Source organism: Papio anubis, chromosome 11 (assembly GCF_008728515.1).
Source record: "Papio anubis isolate 15944 chromosome 11, Panubis1.0, whole genome shotgun sequence".
In the NCBI taxonomy this organism is placed as follows: domain Eukaryota; kingdom Metazoa; phylum Chordata; class Mammalia; order Primates; family Cercopithecidae; genus Papio; species Papio anubis.
The window spans coordinates 65,854,516-65,873,655 of NC_044986.1; the positions used below are offsets into that span (position 1 = coordinate 65,854,516).

The window sequence follows — 19,140 nt, forward strand, 5'->3', positions numbered from 1 at the left end:
CAGGTTGCCATGGCCCCCACCACTCCCTAATAGCTCAAACTGAGGCTGGAAGTCAGTTGCCTTTTATCATCACATTTGCAGCTTTTCTTTTATACATATTCTTGTGTGCCCCAGGAAGGCATTTGAGCTTGCATCTCCTAGATTAGATAAATATCAGCTCACACTGCCTTTTCTGACCCTTACTGGATTCCCTGAAGTGCTCTCTGAGATGGGTGGCTGAGTCCTCTTAGAGTCAGCATCCTTTCTGGAGTTCTGGCCCCATGTTGTCTTTGCATTGGTGTACTGAAAGATGGGCATGAGCTGAACTTTCAGATCGGTCTTCTCGATTGGCTACTTCTCAAAGGGTGCTACACCTTGTTCCGCAGCCAGACAAGGCTTCAGGGTTCAGCAGGCACCTGTCTTAGTCCATTTGTGTTGCTTTCATGGAATACCCGAGACTAGATGGAATACCCAAGACTAGGTAATTTATAAAGAAAAGAGGTTTATTTGGCTCATGATTCTGGTGGCTGGAATATCCAAGATTGGGCAGCTGCATCTGGTGAAGGCCTGAGGCTGCTTCTAGTCATGGTGGAAAGTAGAAGGGAATTGCTTTTGTGCAAAGAGATCACATGGTGAGAGAGGAAGCAAGACAGGGAAACTGAGGACACCAGACTCTTTCTAACAACTTGTTATCTTGGGAACTAGTCCATTCCCACAAGAGTGAGGATTAACTCCAGCTGGAGGGCATTAATCTATTCATAAGAGATCCATCCCCAAGACCCAAACACCTCCCACTAGCCCCTACCTCCCAACACTGCCACATTGGGATCAAATTTCAACATAAGTTTTGGTGGGGACAAGCAAACCATACCCAAACCATAGCCCTGATCCATCCTGGGGACGCCCCGCCTCCCCACAGGTAGCCTCGGCGGGGGCTGCATCCCCAGCCATGAACAAAGTCTCCTTAGTGTGACACCTTTTGACTCTCGTGGAGAGGGAGGGCGTGGGAGTCAGCTCGAGCTTATCTTCCTCGGTGGGTGTGAGCCACGGGCAGCAGCGGAAGGCAAGCCGGAATCCAGAGCGAAACCTGGGGGAGCAAGGGGCACCTTGAGCCAGGGAGTTAGGGGCACAGGAGCTGTGATGTGACTGCCCCACCCCTAGGAAACTGAGTTCCTTCCAGGGGAAAGTCACTGTCTCTCTCCAAGAGCCTCCCACAGCTCAGGGGCTCTTGAGAGATGCCTTCGTGGGTGAGTTTGATTTTTGGAAACTGCCAGAGTGTTCTGGCGTGGGGTCTAGTGAATGAAGTGGGTGACTAAGCTGATTTAGGTCATCTGTTATTGCAAACAAACAAAAAAACACCCCAGCATAATTACTAAAAAACCCCACACAAAACCAGCAGATATTCTTGTTTGACTTGTTAACTGGCTTCTAAGGGAGGAGTCAGAACTCCTCCTGCTAAAACACAATGGAAGCTTTGGCAACTTGGGAGAACAAGGATGCTTTTCCCAAGGGGACTGCATTGAAAAACCCACACTTGGAGCCACCAAGTTCTGGTGCATTTGCCTGAAAACAAATAGCTCTCCCCATGGCAGCACTGAATGGGAGTTTAGAGCAAGCACACACAGTGGGTGGAAGAAATCAGCAGAAATGGAACGCCGGCCGCTCAGAGAGGGGAATGATCCAGAAGCGATGTCAGGATCTTGTAGAGCCTGGGGTGTTGTTCAGACCCCTGTATCTCCCTTGGGTAGCAGGAGAGTGATGAACCCACAGAGACAGTAGGCTGGTGGCCCCTCCCTGATGTCGAGTCCCTGTCTCCAGGTTTTCAATCCCACAAGTCTTTAAAAGAAATGCGTGGTGTGAGGATAAGATGACAGGCCTTGGAGACATATGGAGTCCTGGCTTTACTGTTTGTTGTATGAGTTTGGGAGCATCTTCCTTTCTGAAGCTCATTTCCTCATCTGTAGAGTGGGGATGACACCTGCTTCTCTCCTATTATCTACTTCCCTCTCAGAAGATAGAGGAGAACCCTTCAGTAAGCATGCAAAAAATCATAGCTCCTTACTTCCTTTTGGCTTGCCCCAGGCGGGTGAAATGTCTGAGCAACAAAGATCCTAATGGCATTATGAGTAGCCTGGCTACCTGGCCAGGGAGGTGACAAAAAACACAAACAAAGAGGTCTGAGGCCAACTTCGCCCACATCATTATCTCACTGAGGTGAGACTGTGTCCACCTCTCACTGCCCCTTACTTGTCCCACCTTCAGGGTTTTCTGCAGCTGAAAGGCCTGCTCTGCAGGACTCCTGGGGCTGAGTTCCTGCCTGGCTCCTCACGCCCCACCTCTCCAGGTGCCCCAGAGCAAGTGCAGGTCCCTCTCTGGGACTCATTTCCTCAGAATCACAAGGGCTAGGGAAACCAGATGATGCCAGGAGAGTGAGATTCTGGGGCTCTCCTTCCTGGCTGTCTCTGCCAAGGTCACCTCTCAGCTACCCTGAAAGCCCCTGGAGGACAAGGCATGCACTGTGACCTTTCCAGGGAGCAGCCTGTCCCCCCCTCTGTGCTGGCCCCAGCCCCCATCCCTGCTTCCACTGCCAGATGGGTGCCGCTCACTTGGCTCCAGGAAAGCCCTCCGTAGGAAGCTCGTGAAAATACTAGAACAGAAGTCAGTCCCTCCCTCCCGCTACTTGGCTCTTCTTTCCGCCGTCTGTCTGTCCCGCCCCCTCTCTCTGATGCTCCCCTTCCCTCCATCTCTCTGGTCCTCCCTTCTCTCTTCTCCTTACCCCAGACACAGAACCCAGAAGAGCCAGCAGTAACAGACAGTTAGAGCTACAGCCTGGGAGACAGGGTGAGGCTTTGGGGAGGATGGGGACTCAAGCTAGGCCCAGGCCAGAGGGAGGATTATGCTGGGGGCTGAGTGTGAGGACGGCTTTCTCGTATAGGCTGGGGGAACAGGGCCACAGGCTCCAGCAGGAAGGAGGGTGGATGCCTGAGCTGTGCAGGGGAGCCCAGCTGGGGCCGGGCAGTGGAGCTCTGAGGGCAGAGGGTGGGGTTGGAGTGGGGGCTCACCTGTGGTTGAGGCAGCAGTAGATGATGGGATTGTACATGGTAGAGCTCATGGCCAACCAGAAGAGTGCCAGGTAGACCTGCTGGATGAACTTGTGGCAGTAGATGTCCTCTTGGAAGCTGCCCAGGATGAAGTAGAGGTGGTAGGGCAGCCAGCAGATGGCAAACGTCACCACCACCAGCACCATGGTCTTCACAAACTGGTCCAGGAGAGGCTCAAGTTACTTCTCAGTGCCCAAGTCCCAGCCCCAGCCCTCCAAGGGCAGACGTAAAGCACCCCTTCAGCCCGCCTGGGAATCGCTCCACACTCAGACCCCATTAGCTCTATTACTCAGGCCCCTGAGCATGTGTCGCCCAGACCTTCCTGAGCCCCCAACCTCAGGGACCTTTGCTCAGGCCGGTCCCTCTGCTCACACTGCTATCCTTCCTTTGAAGTCCTCACTCCTTGAAGCCCAGCTCAATGGCCACTTCCTACAAGAGGTGTCTGGGACCCCTTGATTCACTGCAGCTCCCCCTCCCTGGAGAGTGGCTGAGCTCTCTCTCCTAACCCCATCCCTAGGGGAGCCCCCGTGTCAGCTATGCGTTCCCAGGTCACCCCCTCTCTGGGATCTGTATGGGCACAGCCCTTCTCTCTGTGGGCTGTGAGGTTCCAACTAGGGACCCCTGCCTCTGCCCACGGGTCAGCTCCCGGACCTCCCCCTCCTCAGAGCCTGGCCCCTGCAGGCACACTCCTGCACCGCTCGGCAGCCCGCATGCCAATTACAAAAGGTCTGGGGGTTCCTGGGCACCCTGATCCTCACGTAGGATCTGGGCTGAGACCCTGAGGGTGGAGCAGATGGAGGCCAGTGCTCCATGAGGGGCACCAGATGGCGCCCATGTGCAGCTACCTCCCCAAACCACCTGTGAAAGATGCCTACTATTGGGTGAGAAGCCGTGGCTTTGACCTGGCTACATGATGTGGTTAACCCATTACCTCCCCTGTTGCCTGGCAGGAAGGGGGCAAGGACAAACTTGGACTGGAGGAGGGTGAAGGGGGTCTGGGACACAGAGGGCTACATCAGGACCTTCGGGGGGGCCTTGGATGGCAGAGAGTAGGGGGACACTGGCACTTCCGGAAGGAACTGGAGACAGATTTGATGAAGCTGGACAACAATCCGGTCTCCACGACTTCTGAGGTCCGTAGTTCCAGCCTTTGAGGGCTCTCCTGTGATAGTCTAGGCACCTTCTATAGTTCTGTGGGGCTTCTCAAATTCAACATTCTGATTATTCAGTCTAAGATTTTAATATTTTATCATTCTAAGATTCTTGGGGGTATCTGAATTCTATGGGGCTTTAGGAGTCCCTAACTCCCCTAACATTCTGGGAAGTTTCTTTAATTTTGTGTGTGGCCAAAGACCAAAGGGAAATCTGCCCGCCTGGGAGGAACGCGGTCAGGCTCTGGCCCCAGGCTTCGCGCAAAGGCAGCTTCCGCAAGCTTCTCCCGGGCGCCCTCTCGCGGACCGGCCTTGAGACCTCAAGGGCGGCTCCCCAGGGCGGGGCCAGGACCAGCCCCGCCCCCGCCAGGCACCGCCCCCGCTCCTACCTTCTTCTTGGCCTGCAGGTGGCGCAAGTTGGCACCGTGGGTCTGCTGTCCGGGCACTGCGCGCCTCCAGAGCGTGAGGCCGATGACGCTGTAGGCGACGAACATCACCGCGAGCGGCAGGAAGTAGATGAGGGCGATCACCACGAGGTGGTACCTGCAGGGAGAGCCGGGGGCCTCGGCAGCGGGCGGCCCGGGGACGACGCCGAAGTCGGCCAGTGCCTGGTCCTGGGACCCCGCGGGCACTGTGGAGCCGCCCCTCCGGACCCACCCTGAGCGCCTTCCAGGGACTTGGTTTGATTTAAACAAAAATAAAGGGGACACTGGGTAGCCTGTGTGCCAGGAGACGGCTTCCCCTGCAAAAGGGACGCCAGCAGTAGCCCTGCGTCCTTCCACGTGATAGACACGTGTCAAAAAAAGGAAAAATGAGCGAAACAAATTAAAAAGTAACTTGTTTACAATTTAAAATACCATTAAGCACAAAGGAGGCAGTAAAATTATCCCACTCCCACCACTATTAACATTAACCATTAATATCTGGCATATTTTTTCAAGAATCATATGCATGAATAGTAGTCACCCCTGATGGGAATTTCACTTTCCCGGGTTTCAGTTACCCCTCTCAACTGCGGATCCGAAATAGGGATGGACAGTACCACGAGATATTTTGAGAGGGAGAGACCTCATTCACAGAAGTTTAATTACAGTATATGGTTATACTTGTTCTGTTTTATTAATAGTTATTGTTAATCTCTTACTGTGCCTAATTTATAAATTAAACTTTATCATAGATACGTTGAGAAAAAAAAACATAGTATTCATATATAGAGAGAGAATTCAGTACTATCTGAAGTTTCAAGCATCCTCTGGGGGTCTTGGAGTGTATCCTACAGTATAGCCATATATGTATATGTATGTGTACGTGTATATGTATATGTATGTGTGTGTGTATGTGTATATATATGTGTATGTGTGTATATATATAATCTGTATCTGTCTGGATGGATAGAATGACTGGTGTTAATAAGACTCCATCTGTACCAACATCGCTGTGGGGGAATGGGACAGTGGAAAAGCGCCGTATATCACATGCTGCTGTGTCATCTGCTTACGGTCATCAGCATTTGGCTGGGAACCTGTTTGTGTCAGCAAATGCCTTTTCATACCATCTTTGAGGAAGTGGTGCAGAGTACCACTGCATGGCTTCCTACTCTGTCCCCAGGGAGGACACTGGGTTGTGTTGAGGCTTTTCATTTCCTTTTGGAAACAGTGTAGGCCAGGCGTGGTGGCTCATGCCTGTAATCCCCAAACTTTGGGAGACCAGGATGGGAAGATTGCTTGAGACCAGGAATTTGAGACCAGCTTTGGCAAGATAGTGAGACCCTATCTCTATAAAAAATTTTTAAAAATTAGCCAGGCGTAGTGGGGCACATCTGTAATTCCAGCTACTCAGGAGGCTGAGGCAACAGGTTCACTTGAGCCCAGGAGATCGAGGCTGCAGTGAGCTATGATTGGACCACTGTACCCTAGCCTGGGCAATAGAGTGAGACCCTGTCGGAAAAAAAAAAAAGACAATGTCCCCAGTCCTTAGATCTCTGGTTTATGACACTGCAACCTCTCTCTGATGAGCTGCAGGCTGGGGACTGACTCCCAGGCAGATCTGCAGTGGGAGCCTGTGGAGACAAAAGTGACTCCATCTTGGGTGCCCTCCCCCGTGTTGACTTCTGATGCACTCCAGTCTTGTGAATGCCTTCTGATTTCTACTTTATTTACTGTTCCTAGTGAAAGAACTTGTCAACCTTGATGTTACTCCACAAATCGTGAGCTGTGACGCACATAGCGTTCTTGCCTGTTCTGGAGGGCTGCCTTTCGTTGTCTTGCTGGAGCACGAATACCCTTTCCCTATGGTATCTAAGCGTTGCGTCTGGGGAGTGAGAATGCAGAGCTCCACCTGTCTTGTGGCCATCCAAGATCCTGCTTCTGTCTGTAAATTCCCTCAATAAATCACCCAATACTAACAAACTGGATTTGTTCTGCCTCCTTCTTTGGGTCTCAGCTCCTTTGGCATTCGGGGATCCCTTTCATAGAACAGAGTCCTTGGAACATTCCACCAAAGGGGCCTGAGACCCCTGGTCCTGTCATATGACTTTTTCTTTCTTACTGGGAGGACTGAGGTGTTCCCAAACCTCCTGCATCTACCTGCCACGTGCTGGCCTTGCTGGGCCCCTTTCTAGAGGTGCTGCCACCCCAAGGGAAGGGGACCCATGGTGAAACCACCTTTGTAAAATTATAACGGAGGAAATTATGACAGTGAAAGAAATCAGACCTAACCGACTCTGTCTTGCTTCTAACCCTTAAGCTGTCCTTGTTCATGCCTGGGCGTAGGCTGAACTATCTTTGGGAAGGAATTCAGTTCATAATTTTACTCTGAAACAAAATTGACAACAGCCCTTTCCCGAAAAGACCCCCTACCTGCCTGGGGTCCAATCTGCCTTTCCAGCACTAACAAATTAGCTACAAGAATAGAAATTAATTTAGGGGTCATGGAGCCTCCGGCTCCAAGAGTTTGAACCTCCCCAAATTCCTGGGAGTAACATCACTATAGTAAAACCTAAGATGAGTGCTTGAGATATTTTCCAGACCTTGCACTCGTGGATCAGCTGACACCACCCAGGCCAGCAATCTGACTCAACCAGTTCTGCCATCACACCCAGGAACAGAAGACAGCAAGAAAACCTCATTTCGACACCATATGATTCCATCTCCAACCCGACCAATCAGCATTCTCCATTTGCCAATCCCCTACCTGCCAAATTATCTTTAAAAACTCTGATTCCTGAATGCTAAGGGAGACTGATTTGATTTTGTTTTTGTTTTTGTTTGAGATGGAGTTTTGCTCTTGTTGCCCAGGTTGGAGTGCAGTGGCGGGGTCTGGGCTCACCACAACCTCCACCTCCCAGGTTCAAGTGATCCTCCTGCCTCAGCCTCCCAAGTAGCTGAGATTACAGATGCCTGCCACCACGCCCTGCTAATTTTTGTATTTTTAGTAGAGACAGGGTTTCTCCATGTTGGCCAGGCTAGTCTGGAACTCCTGACCACTGCCTTGGTCTCCCAAAGTGCTGGGATTACAGGCATGAGCCACCGCACCTGGCCTAATTTGAGTAAATTAAACTCTGGTCTCCTGCACAGCCGGCTCTGCCTGATTACTCTTTCTCCACTGCAATTCCCCTGTCTTGATAAATCAGTTCTGTCTAGGCAGCAGGCAAGGTGAACCCATTGGGTGATTATAAAGGCTCCAGTCAATCTCTCTCCTAAAGTCTTGTGTTTAGAATTCTGCTTGGGTTCTTGTGCAAACATGCCAATTGCAAGAGGTTCAGGCACTCCTAGACTCCCTGATCCTCAAGTAGGCTTTGGGTTGAGAACCCCAGTGTGAAGCAGATAAGAGGGGAGGAAAGGCAACGAAGGCCAGGGCCCGTCACCTTACAGAGTGAGGATCAACAGGCTCCCCTGTCTCGGTGTCCAGATAGGGAAACTGAGGCCCAGAGAGGCACAGGCAGTCTGTGTCATATCAGTCTACAGATTTAATCATGACCCAATTTCCCCTTTTCTGAGGGTCAGCACTGTGGGAGTCAGAACAGGGCTCTTGTCCAGCCTCTTGTTTAAAGCATGATCTTAGGCAAGTCAGGGCTTTCCCTCAGCCTCAGTTTCCCCATCTGTAAAAGGAGGAGGCCATCTCTAAGTCCTTCCTTAGCAGGAGCCACACTCCTCTGTTGCTTGCTCCCAGGATGTTGTGCAGGACAGGAATTCACCCTGGGCTAGGTCTCCATGCAGAAGGCAGAGGGAGAGAGTCCCAGGGGCCACCTTTTTTTGTTTGTTTTGTTTTGTTTTGTTTTGAGACGGAGTTTCGCTCTTGTTGCCCAGGCTGGAGTGCAATGGTGTGATCTTGGCTCACTGCAACCTCTGCCTCCCAGGTTCAAGCAATTCTCCTGCCTCAGCCTCCCAAGTAGCTGAGGATGGATCACCCGCCATCATGCCCGGCTAATTTTTATATTTTTAATAGAGACGGGGTTTCATCACATTGGCCAGGCTGGTCTTGAACTCCTGACCTCAGGCAATCTGCCCGCCTCGGCCTCCCAAAGGGAGTCTTTTTGTATTTTGATTTTGGGGGTGTGTGCATGTGTTCCTGGAGAGGGCATCTTTAATTTCATCAGATTCCTAATTACACACAGTTACATGAGCCTGTGGGGATGGAGCCCTCATACTAAATCTCTAAATTAGCTCTCCCCCAAGAAAAACAATAACACATTCTCATACTTAAAATCAGGCTTTCCCCAGATCCTTTCGGAATTTTAAGTAACACCAAAGTATGGCTTTCCTAGCCCGCCCCTGCCTGCCTGTTCTTCCCGGTTGCCAGAATCTGGGTTGGAACTCGCTGTTCCCAGAGAGTTGGCGCGCGCAGTGGTCCTGTATTAAGGTGGAGAAATACCGCCTCCAAGTGGCCGGTGTCAATATGTTCTGCTCTCCACCCTTTCCTGAGCCAGAAATATATGGAAACTGCTCTCTGTGAGAGGGTGGGGGTGCCCGGAGAGATCAGAGACCCTGGGCAGTTCCCAGGAACGGCTTCTCAGAAGAACGAGTTCTCAGAGGAACGGCACTTTCCCTAGCCCTGAAACCCACAAAAGCAGCCTTCTCCTGGCAGGTGCTCAGGACAGATGGAGACCAGGCAGGGAGGGTGTTCGAGGAGAAGTGTGTTGCCATGGCTACCTGGCAGCCCTCACCTCAGACCATGCACACCCTCATGCTTGGGGCAGCTGACACTTTGTGGGAAGGATCTGTCACCTCCAGGTGTGTTTTCATGTGTCCCCTATTTAAACTACCACATGCTGGGTACCAGCTTTGTGCCAGGCATGGTGCTAAGTAAGGGCTTCACGTACACTATCTCACTGACACTCACAAAGTAAGGTACTACTATGAATCCTCATTTTAGAGAAAGAAAGCCAGAGGTTCAGAGGTTATGTGAGTGTGAGGCATCCCCGGGCCAGGCGGGAGCAGGCCACGTTATGGGCCTGACTGACCCCAGAACCCCAGTCAGTTCTTTAGCCTCTACCAAGCAATGGCTCAGTGCCTGGGGACTCCAGAGACACAATGTGAGATCCTCAGAAACTGAGGCCAGAATGGAGAAAGGACTCACCCAGGGTCACACAGCAGCTGGGCCATACCTGAGTCCCTCTAACCTTGCCCTCCCTGCCTCCAGCCTGTGATGCCCACCTCAGCAGCCTGAAAATGTCCCAGGCTTCATCGTGGACGCTTTCTGCCTCAGTCTCCTGCCACTTTGTGGCCTGAGCATATACAGAGTCTCCCCCAAACACATGCCTACACATGTCCCTAACATGTGCCCGAGTGCACGCACCTCTACAAACATGCCCACACACTTGCACGTGCATACACAGGCAGAAATGGGTGCCGCGTGTGCATGTGACATGTACAGTCACATACACGTGTGCATGCATGCATATCCTTATCTAAGGATGCATGGGTGCATATTTGAGTAGCAGAGTGGTGAGGAGATTGGGTCCTGGGCAGGATTGCTTGGATTTGAATCCCTAGCTGGATTTGAATTACTAGCTGTGTGGTTTCGGGCATGTTACTTAGTTTTTCAGTGCCTCAGTTTCTTCATCTAAAAAATTGTAATGATAATAATATAATACATACTCCATATTGTTAGGAGAATTAAATGGGTCAACATCTATAAAGTGCTAAGAACAGATCGGCTACATCGTGTGTGTTGTTTACTAAGCATACAGCTATATTCGCATAATCCCGTGTACACTCACTCATGTGTACACCTATGCACATACACCACACATGCATGGACATGGATGCATGCACGCACGTGTGCACACACACATGTGCACACGCACACACAGTTGCCCTCCACAATCCCCCAGAGGCCTTACAGGAGGAGCGTCTTGCCCCCGCTGTCTTCGGGCCAGGCCACCACGCACTTGGTGGCACCCTGATCCATGGTGACGGTGGAGTAGAAGCACTGGGGGGAGGCCAGGGCGAGAGCCACCAGCCAGATGCCAGCAATAACCGCCTTGGTGCCGGGGGCTGAAAGCCGAGGCCGGAAGGGATGGACGATGGCCATGTACCTGTGAGCAGAGGGCAGCATGAGTGGCAGGGGCCCTCCTGTTAGCCCAGCTCCCTTTCCCCTGTCTCCCTCTCTCCCAACCCAGGCCCACGCCCTCTAGCCCTTCCCCGCACTGCTGCCATCTGTCGATGTCATAGTCTCAGCCGACCTGCAGAGAGTCTGCTGGGCTGGTGACTTTCCCGCAGCCACACAGCACACCGATGCCTTGGAACCCCAGCCCAGGTACCTGAGCCCATCATTTCCCTCTGGGCACAGACATGCCCTTGGAGGGCCACAAGAAAGCCACCCTGGAAGCCCATCTCAGGGCAAGACCGAGCATCCAACATTAGCCTGAAGCTCAGCCCTGAGCAGCGTTGGGAAAATAATTGGCCCTATTAGATTGTAATTGCAAGCATTCTCAACATTTTCCCCTTGTGTAATCTATCTGGAATAATAAAAAAAAAAGTATAAGACATTTCTTTGGAGTGAAAGAAAGACAACAAAACAAAGAACACTTTAGAAGATCGCTAAAACATCGCCCATTTCCCCTACAGACTTGAACAACCCGTCTAGTGCATCTAATACAAAGTCCTTCTTTGTGTCTAACCCTCAGTCTACCTTCTTCAGCTCCACAGTCCCCCCGCCTTCCAGATTCATAGTTTTGGACCATGACCAGATTTGGGAGGCCATTCTCTTGGTTCTACCCAAACATGCTATGTGACCACAGGTATGTCAACACCCTTGTCTGAGCCCCAGCTCAGTGAGGAGGCTCCCCCCAGCTTCCCCAAGGCCCCTCTTGCCTGTCGGCAGCAATGGCAGTCATGGAATAGATGCTGACAAACATGGCTGTGATGGGGAAGAGGTTCTGGAAGTAGCAGAAGGCACGGCCAAAGTACCAGATGTTGTGGCTGGCATAGACAAAGTTGAAGGTCGCATTGAAGACAGCCATGCAGAGGTCGGCCAGCGCCAGATTGACAATGAAGTAGTTGGTGACTGTGCGCATCCTCCGGTGGGCCAGGATGATCCAGATGATGATGGCATTGCCCGTCACGGCCACCAGCACCAGGGCCAGGTAGGCTGTGGCCCACAGTGCCAGCTGCCAGCCGGGCATGGAGAAGGCTGTGGTGCCCGTGGTGTTGCTCTCAGGGCCAGATGAGATATTGACTTCAGTCACAATGTCACAGGTCCCCATGGCTGCTTCTGGGTCTGGAACAAAGGGCCTGGCTCCTCGGCTCCTCCCGGATTTGCTATGGAAGAGAATTCCCCTTCAGAGCATGGGTATATGGGGGCAAGGGGAGGAGCAGATGCCAAGCATGGTGACACATCAGGAGAGCCTGGGACCACTCCTAGGTCTCAGGCAAAGATGAGTTGCGCTGAGCACAAAGCCCAGTCCAGAACCATTGTTATTTCAGATTCCATCCTGCTGGCCAGACTTCTCGAATATCTCGTAGAAATACAAAATTCAAATCACAGCGTTAGAGCAGAAAACATCCTTATAAGTCAACCCCTTCGCTGAAGAGATGGAAGACGGAGATTCCAAGAGGGGACGGGACAGCCCAGGTCACTCAGGACGTTGGTGACAAGTTAGGGTTCGAACCCAGGTTTCTCATCACATAATCCAGGAAACCTTCTGGACCAGAGGAATGCACTGCGGGAGTCTCTGGAGTCCACAGGTCAATGGCGCAGCAGCCTCTCTCCAGGCTTTGGGGTGTGAGCCGGGCTGGGGGCTGGGTGCTCAGGGCTCTTCCAGCTGCCAGCCCTCACTGCAGCTTCCCTGCCTTTCTCTGGGGCAGGGCCGGCAGGGGGCCTTGGCAGAGGTACTGCCTGCTCACGAGGTGGGGCTTTGGCTCCCACCCCTGGCCCCACCCCCTGCTTGGCCTTGTCTCTTGAAAGATTTAGGACTAGCTGCCGAGGCAGGGAGAGACCTGGGGGAGATGGGGCTGGCACGGAGGGCCCAGCTCTTGGCGGGTGTTGACTTTCACCCCAGGACAGGAGCTACGTTTAAAGAGTGATTCTGAACAGAGAAGGAGTTTGAGCCTGGTTTGATGACTCCAGGCAAGTCTCTTAACCTTTCTGAGCTCTGTCTACCCCATCTGAAAAATATAGGAAAAAATGGTATGCACCTCACGCTACATTTGTGAATTTTAAATGAGATAATATACACAAAGTCTATTTAGCACAGGGGTTGGCACATAAAAACTATGATTGGAGTTTCTGGCCCCAAAGGAGGACCCCACAGCTCTGGGCGCTCTAGGAGGAGAAGCCAGAACCCGGAGCATTTCCAGCGAGTTCCCAGGTGATACTGATGCTGCTGGAGCCAGCACCTCACTTTGAGAACCACCGTCTCAGGACAAAGTCAGGGCTCTTCCAGGAACCACAGAAAAGCTGGAGTTTTAATCCCTGAGAAGCTGCTCTAGGTTTGCCCCAAGATACCTGTTCCTGGTCATTGACTGTGTGCACGTGTGTGAAGCTGTGAAGATGTTTCTGAGTGACTGTATGTGCGGCTGACGTGTTAAGCTCACACACACGCATGAACCTGTGCACACCTGTGGTGTGTGGACCATGAAGGCAGGGCAGGCTTAGCAGGAGTGGAGGAGGGCATGCTCTTCATTAAAGCAGGGGAGGCCTCTCATTCACCAGCAAATCCTCCCACAGCAGCCTCTGTGCTCCCAAGGCTCTGCCTTGCACGGCCTGGGTTTCTCGTTGGCTGGGCCTTGGCCCCCACACTCCCAGTCAATTTTTTCTTCTCCTTATGTGTCACTTCCCTGACACCCAGCCCCTTGTCTCCCAGGGTGAGCTGGGAAAGTCCTTTAAAGGCCTCTAGTGCTGAAGAGATTGTGCCACCCATGGAATCCAATATAAAAACAACGCTAAACCATAAGTCATGCAACTTAAACATGCTGACACTGAAAGAGCTTCTTTATGGATTTTACTGATTGTGAACTTCTGGGTAAGTTCATCACAATCAACACTGAAATTGTATCTATTGTTTGGTGTCCCTGCTGTGCAGATGTGAGGAGCATGTGCTGGGTCGAATGGGAACCCCATCCTTGCCCTTGGGGAGGGGGTGCTTCCTGGGCCCCTACCCCTCCCGTGGGTGTGTGCCTGTTTCCTCTCTGGAGCGGCCTGTTTGGACTTTGGATCCTAGCAGAAGGGTCTCCGCCTTTGATCTCTGTTGGTGGCAGCAACAGTAGCAGTACTTTAGGGCTTGCTTCTGTTTCATGCCCATCTGGCCAGGGTCCTAAAGGGCAGAACGTGTAGAAATAAGAATGGAAGCCCAAGATAGCCTGCTCTCTTTGCTGTCCTCCTGCTCCCAGGCAGCGGGGATTTGTGAAGCTTCAGGTGCAAACCCAGTGCAGGGCTGGGATGTCTGAGCGCCTGTCACCAGTCACAGAAGCCCAGCAAAGTTCAAGTTCCTTCCTCCCCACAACATTCCACCACTTCCACTGTGTATATAAAGAGGATTATGTTTTGGAACTTGTACATCTGAGTTTTAATTTCCCCCTTAAATTATCTGCTCTTGCAGCTTTCCAACTATGTGCTATGGTTTGAAGTCTCGTGAAAGGGGAAGATGCGGGCCTCCCAGAATGAAGGGGTTCCTGATCAGCTTTGCTGCTTGGCGCTAGCCTTCTGAGTCCATAGCTAGACAGCGATCCCAAAGGTCAGTCCTTATTTTATTTTATTTATTTATTTTTAGATGGAGTCTCTCACTGCCGCCCAGGTTGGAGTGCAATGGCACGATCCTGGCTCACTGTAACCTCTGCCTCCTGGGTTCAAGTGATTCTCCCACCTCAGCCTCCTAAGTAGCTGGGATTACAAGTGCATGCCACTACACCCGGCTAATTTTTGTATTTTTTAGTAGACATGGGGTTTCACCATGTTGGTCAGGCTGGTTTCAAACTCCTGACCTCAAGTGATCCACCTGCCTCGGCCTCCCAAAGTGCTGGGATTACAGGCGTGAGCCACTGCGCTTGGATGGCCAGTCCTTTTAAAAGAGAGAGAGAAAAAATGCCAGGCATGGTGGCTCACGCCTGTAATCCCACACCTGAGCCGATGTGCCCATTGTGTGTGTCCGGGAAGCAGACCCTGCTGTGTAAGAAACACACCAGCTGTTTCTCAGGGAGCTACCATTTGGGTCAACACTTGGGGCAGATGGGGCAAGAAGCAAGTGTGGCTGAAGCACGGCATCATGCTGTGGTCCAGGCCCACAACAGCCTTGGTAGCCCCATGGGTAATTGGAACTGGAACAGCTTCAGAGTTGCCCTGTGTGGGGCAAAGTTAACCAGGCCTTTATATTTCCACATTGGTCACTGGACATGGGCCACCCCAAGAAAGCATGTGATTGTTGTCAAGGCAGTTGAGGCGAGGCCTGCAGTGGGGGAAGCTAAACATGGTCCTGGGACTGCATGCCTGTCCAGCAGCTTGAAGGGGGCCTGGGAAGCTCAGGGCAACGTCCACCACAGCTAGACAGCAGCCGCTCCTTCAGACGGGCGTGTGCTGGCAACTGTGCCTTGCTGGTTGGTGAATTGTGACTTCTGGGCTAGAGGCTTAAAGACCAGAGTTGGGAGAGGAATGATCTTCCAGGGAGTTTGAGGAAGAAAAGGATGGAGAGCTGTGGTGTGTGAGAGAAGTGGGCGGGAGAGGAAAGGGGGCTCCAGGAAGCATTGTGGAGGAGGTGTTGCCATCAGCGCCTGGGGAATGCTCTTGGCAGCGGCCTTTCTTTATCTGGGAGGCTGCTCTGGGCCCTGGCTTCAGTGGTCACAGGTAGCATTGCGGGACACTAGCGCTGAGGGTCACCCTGTCACCAGGGCAATGCCGGGGGTGCCAGAAGGTGGCCGAAGTGAGAGGAGGACATGGGGTTGGCAAAGGGTCAGCCCCTCAGCTGAAACACTCCAGTCCTGTGCTCTGTGGTGGGTCTGACCCTGAGCAGCTGCTCCAATGATCGTCCCAAAGACAGGAGGAAGGGCCACATCTGTATTTGCAGGAGCTCCTGGTGGGGCCACATGAGGACAAGAAGAAGAACACTTTTCATTCTGCTAGATGAATCTGGTTCCATGGACCATCCTTCATTCTGAGACCATGCCTTCCTGCTTTTTGAGTTGTTTCATGAAATGATGGTGATGGCAGATGGTAGTTGTTGATCTGGTTTTGCTTTTTCTTTAAAATTCCTTACTTGGTGAAATAAAAAGTCAGTGACCTGTATGTTTTCCTCAATAGGTTTTTGTTTGTTTGTTTGTTTGTTGTTGTTATTTGTTTGTTTTTGAGTCCCACTGTGTTGCCCAGGCTGGAGTGCAGTGGTGCAATCTTGGCTCACTGTACCCTCCACCTCCCAGGTTCAAGTGACTCTCCTGCCTTAGCCTCCCGAATAGCTGGGATTACAGGCGCCCGCCACCATGCCCAGCTAATTTTCATCTTTTCAGTGGAGACGAGGTTTCACTATGTTGGCCAGGCTAGTCTTGAACTCCTGACTTCAGGTGATCTGCCCACCTCAGTCTCCCAAAGTGCTGGGATTACAAGCGTGAGCCACCATGCCTGGTCCCTTCAAAGGGTTTTTAATATTATATTGGCCCATGAAATTCAAAGACCCAGAAGCCCCTATCTATTTCCTCATTTAGAGAAGAGGAGTGAGGCTGGGCATGGTGGCTGACACCTGCAATCCCAGCACTTTGGGAGGCTGAGGTGGGTGGATCACCTGAAGTCAGGAGTTGGAGACCAGCTGGCCAACATGGCGAAACCCCATCTCTACTAAAAATACAAAAATTCGCCAGGTACAGCAGCAGCAGCCTGTAATCCCAGCTACTCGGGAGGCTGAGGCAGGAGAATCACTTGAACGTGGGAGATGGAGGTTGCAGGGAACCAAGGTGGAGCCACTGCACTCCAGCCTGGGCTACAGATTGAGATTCCATCTAAAAAAAAAAAAGAGGTGTGGGAGCTCCCAAGAGGGGCAGGGCGAGACCTGGTTTCATCCCCATTGAGGTGGGGCTCACGTCCCCTTGTCCTGCCTTCACTGTTCTGCCGGCCTCCACATCCCAGAGGCCCATCGAAACCACTTCCCTGGTCACCTCGTTGTCACACTGATGGGAGGCAGAGCTTCTCAGATCCTGGATTGCATCTTGTTTGTGTCCAGCGTCTAGGAGTGGCCAGAACATTGTCAGTGTCCTATAAAGGTTGGTTGAATAAAAATGATGAATAAAATGTAAAATACTACACCAGTGAGGGATGGGGAATCTTATGTATATATTATTTATTTTTTATATCTATGTCTATGTGATATAGATATGAAAGTTCTAAGTTAATGGTGGGATTTCGAGTGGGCAGGGCAGTATAATGCCTGACACACTGGCACATAGTAGATGCTCAATAAACATCAAATGAATAAATGAGTAACAAATGATGAGTAAAGTCAAAATTATCACCTTGTTAGGGGTGAATGGGTAGCATTTTTATTTTTATAGGCCCTAAAGCTTAAAGTAAGAGAATATTTCTCCATAAGTCCTGCAGGGATTTTGTAGCAGGACCTCAGAGTCTATAGCACTCCTGGATTTATTTCTCACAGATAGTCCCCTCTTAGTCTATAAACCAGAGGGCCCCAGGCTGGCCCCTTTAGGAAGTGAGCTCTGTGCCCCCTGCCCTTTGGCCTGGGCATCAGTGGCCCAGAATTTGGCACTTCAGCTGGGAGAGGGAGAGTTGGCCTCTGCCAAGAGCACAGGCTGCCGCTGACATCTTCTTTAAACACTGAGACGGTGCTGGGGGTAGCGCCTCACCCTGAAAGCCTGAAGTTTATCTAGCTGGAGAAGAGAGGCGGGAGTGTTTACATCTGCTGTGGTCCTGGTGTACACAGAGATCTTAACACAAAACGTGTTCATTTCTCAACATCGGGCTCCAGCAGAATCTGTCCATCTATGGCAGGTGGAGGAGGAAGTGGGTGAGGCTCGTCTTAGGAGAGGACGCCCTGACACCCACTGGCTGGTTGGGTCACGGGGGAGTCATCCCAGAGCCAGCCTGGATATTGCAGACAGAAGGAACCTGGTGTCTGCTCTGGGTGTTGGCGGATGTGGCAACATGCGCTGTGGCATGGCTGAGGGGAGGACAGCGTTGGCAAAGGGCCTGCCTGCTGAAAGGCTCCAGTCCTGTGTGTTGTGGTGGATCTGTCACTGAGCAGCTGCTCCAAGGCTCAGCCCAGAATTAGGAGAAAGGGTCTCATCTCCTCCTTCAGGAGGCTCCTGGACAAGCTGGGTAGCCAAGACCCAGCCTTGCAGAGAGAACTTACCACACCCTTCTGTCAAATGGATGGTTCGTGAGCTTCAAGCTTCAGAGGAGGGAGGAAGAGGCCTTTAGGGGTGGTGGAGAGTGAGCTTGAGTGGCTCTGGGGAGTCATGAGGGAGGGGACATGGGAATGAGCCCTAATCTTGAGAGAAAGTTCAGAGTAGCCTGGGGGAGCCAAGGGTTCCTTCAGGAGAGTAATGAGAGATGCAGCGAGTATAAATCCTGGTCACAACCCCAGGAGTGCAAGAAAGATTCTCTTTATTCTCTGAAAAGCAACTTGATCTTGACTCTGAGTCCTCATCTCGTCTAGCTGGCAGGGAAATCCAACTTATTACTCCTGGGCTCCCACTTTCCCCCTCCTGGTGCCATCCATGGTGCCAGGGCATCTGGGGTGCGCCTTTACTGGTCATTAATCTACACGGGTCACTTTGGAGATGCCTGCTGTCCATTTCTGCAGGGTTCTTGAGGAAGGGGGTGGGGACTGTTGTTTCTGAGACAATCCTGGGCCCTGGGAGTTTGGGGCTTAGCTGAGCATTGGGTCCTGAAGGCTCAACTTCCCAGATCTCCTCTCCTTCCCTCATCTTGGCCATTCCTCTCAGGGTCTTGCTAGCGGGAGGAACTGAACACCCACTTCTCCCGGCCCCACAGTCCTCTCTTCTCCCTGCCCTTTCAGGAAGTCCTGCTTCTGTAAGTAATTCAGCCTCTTCCCCCAAATCCCACCATCCTTCATGCTCTTTCATGATGCCTTTGATAAGACCCCGAACACTGGCAACCAAAAAAACCATTCTGCTTTCCTCCAGGACATGCAGACTTTTCATCTTCAGACCTTACTAAGAAGGGAGAAAAATATTTGCATTCCATCCCTGGAGCATGGCAAAGGAAGGCAGGAAAAACTAAAGCTAGGTTCCCACATTAAAGCTTTGGAATATCCATTTCCTGCCCAGAGATGAGGCTGGAGAGGGAAAGTGAAGGCTGATGGAGAGAACATTGAATGCCGTTTCTGGGGCCCCTTGTCTGAGGCCATCTTATCAGTTCTTCAAGGACCCCTCAGATGCTACCTCCTCGAGGATGCATGTGACCTTTGGGCCAATGACTTTCTTATTTTTTTTTTAATTATAAAATTAGAG

General features: G+C 51.7%; 1 protein-coding gene and 1 long non-coding RNA gene across 2 annotated transcripts; one reads left to right on the top strand and one right to left on the bottom strand.

The window, feature by feature from the left end:
- Nucleotides 1–464: 464 nt before the first annotated feature.
- Nucleotides 465–12,620, bottom strand: TACR2 (tachykinin receptor 2). The gene is made up of 5 exons (XM_003903847.5): nucleotides 11,548–12,620; nucleotides 10,575–10,769; nucleotides 4,621–4,774; nucleotides 3,042–3,238; nucleotides 465–1,066 (listed from the first exon to the last, which is right to left on the bottom strand). The coding sequence occupies exons 1-5, from the start codon at nucleotides 11,937–11,939 to the stop codon at nucleotides 808–810; spliced, it is 1,197 nt and encodes a 398-aa protein (XP_003903896.1). The 5' UTR covers nucleotides 11,940–12,620; the 3' UTR covers nucleotides 465–807.
- LOC108587620 lies at nucleotides 4,681–6,639 on the top strand. Its single transcript, XR_001906418.1, has 2 exons — nucleotides 4,681–4,767; nucleotides 6,400–6,639. It is a non-coding gene; the product is annotated as an uncharacterized LOC108587620 (long non-coding RNA).
- Nucleotides 12,621–19,140: the final 6,520 nt, after the last annotated feature.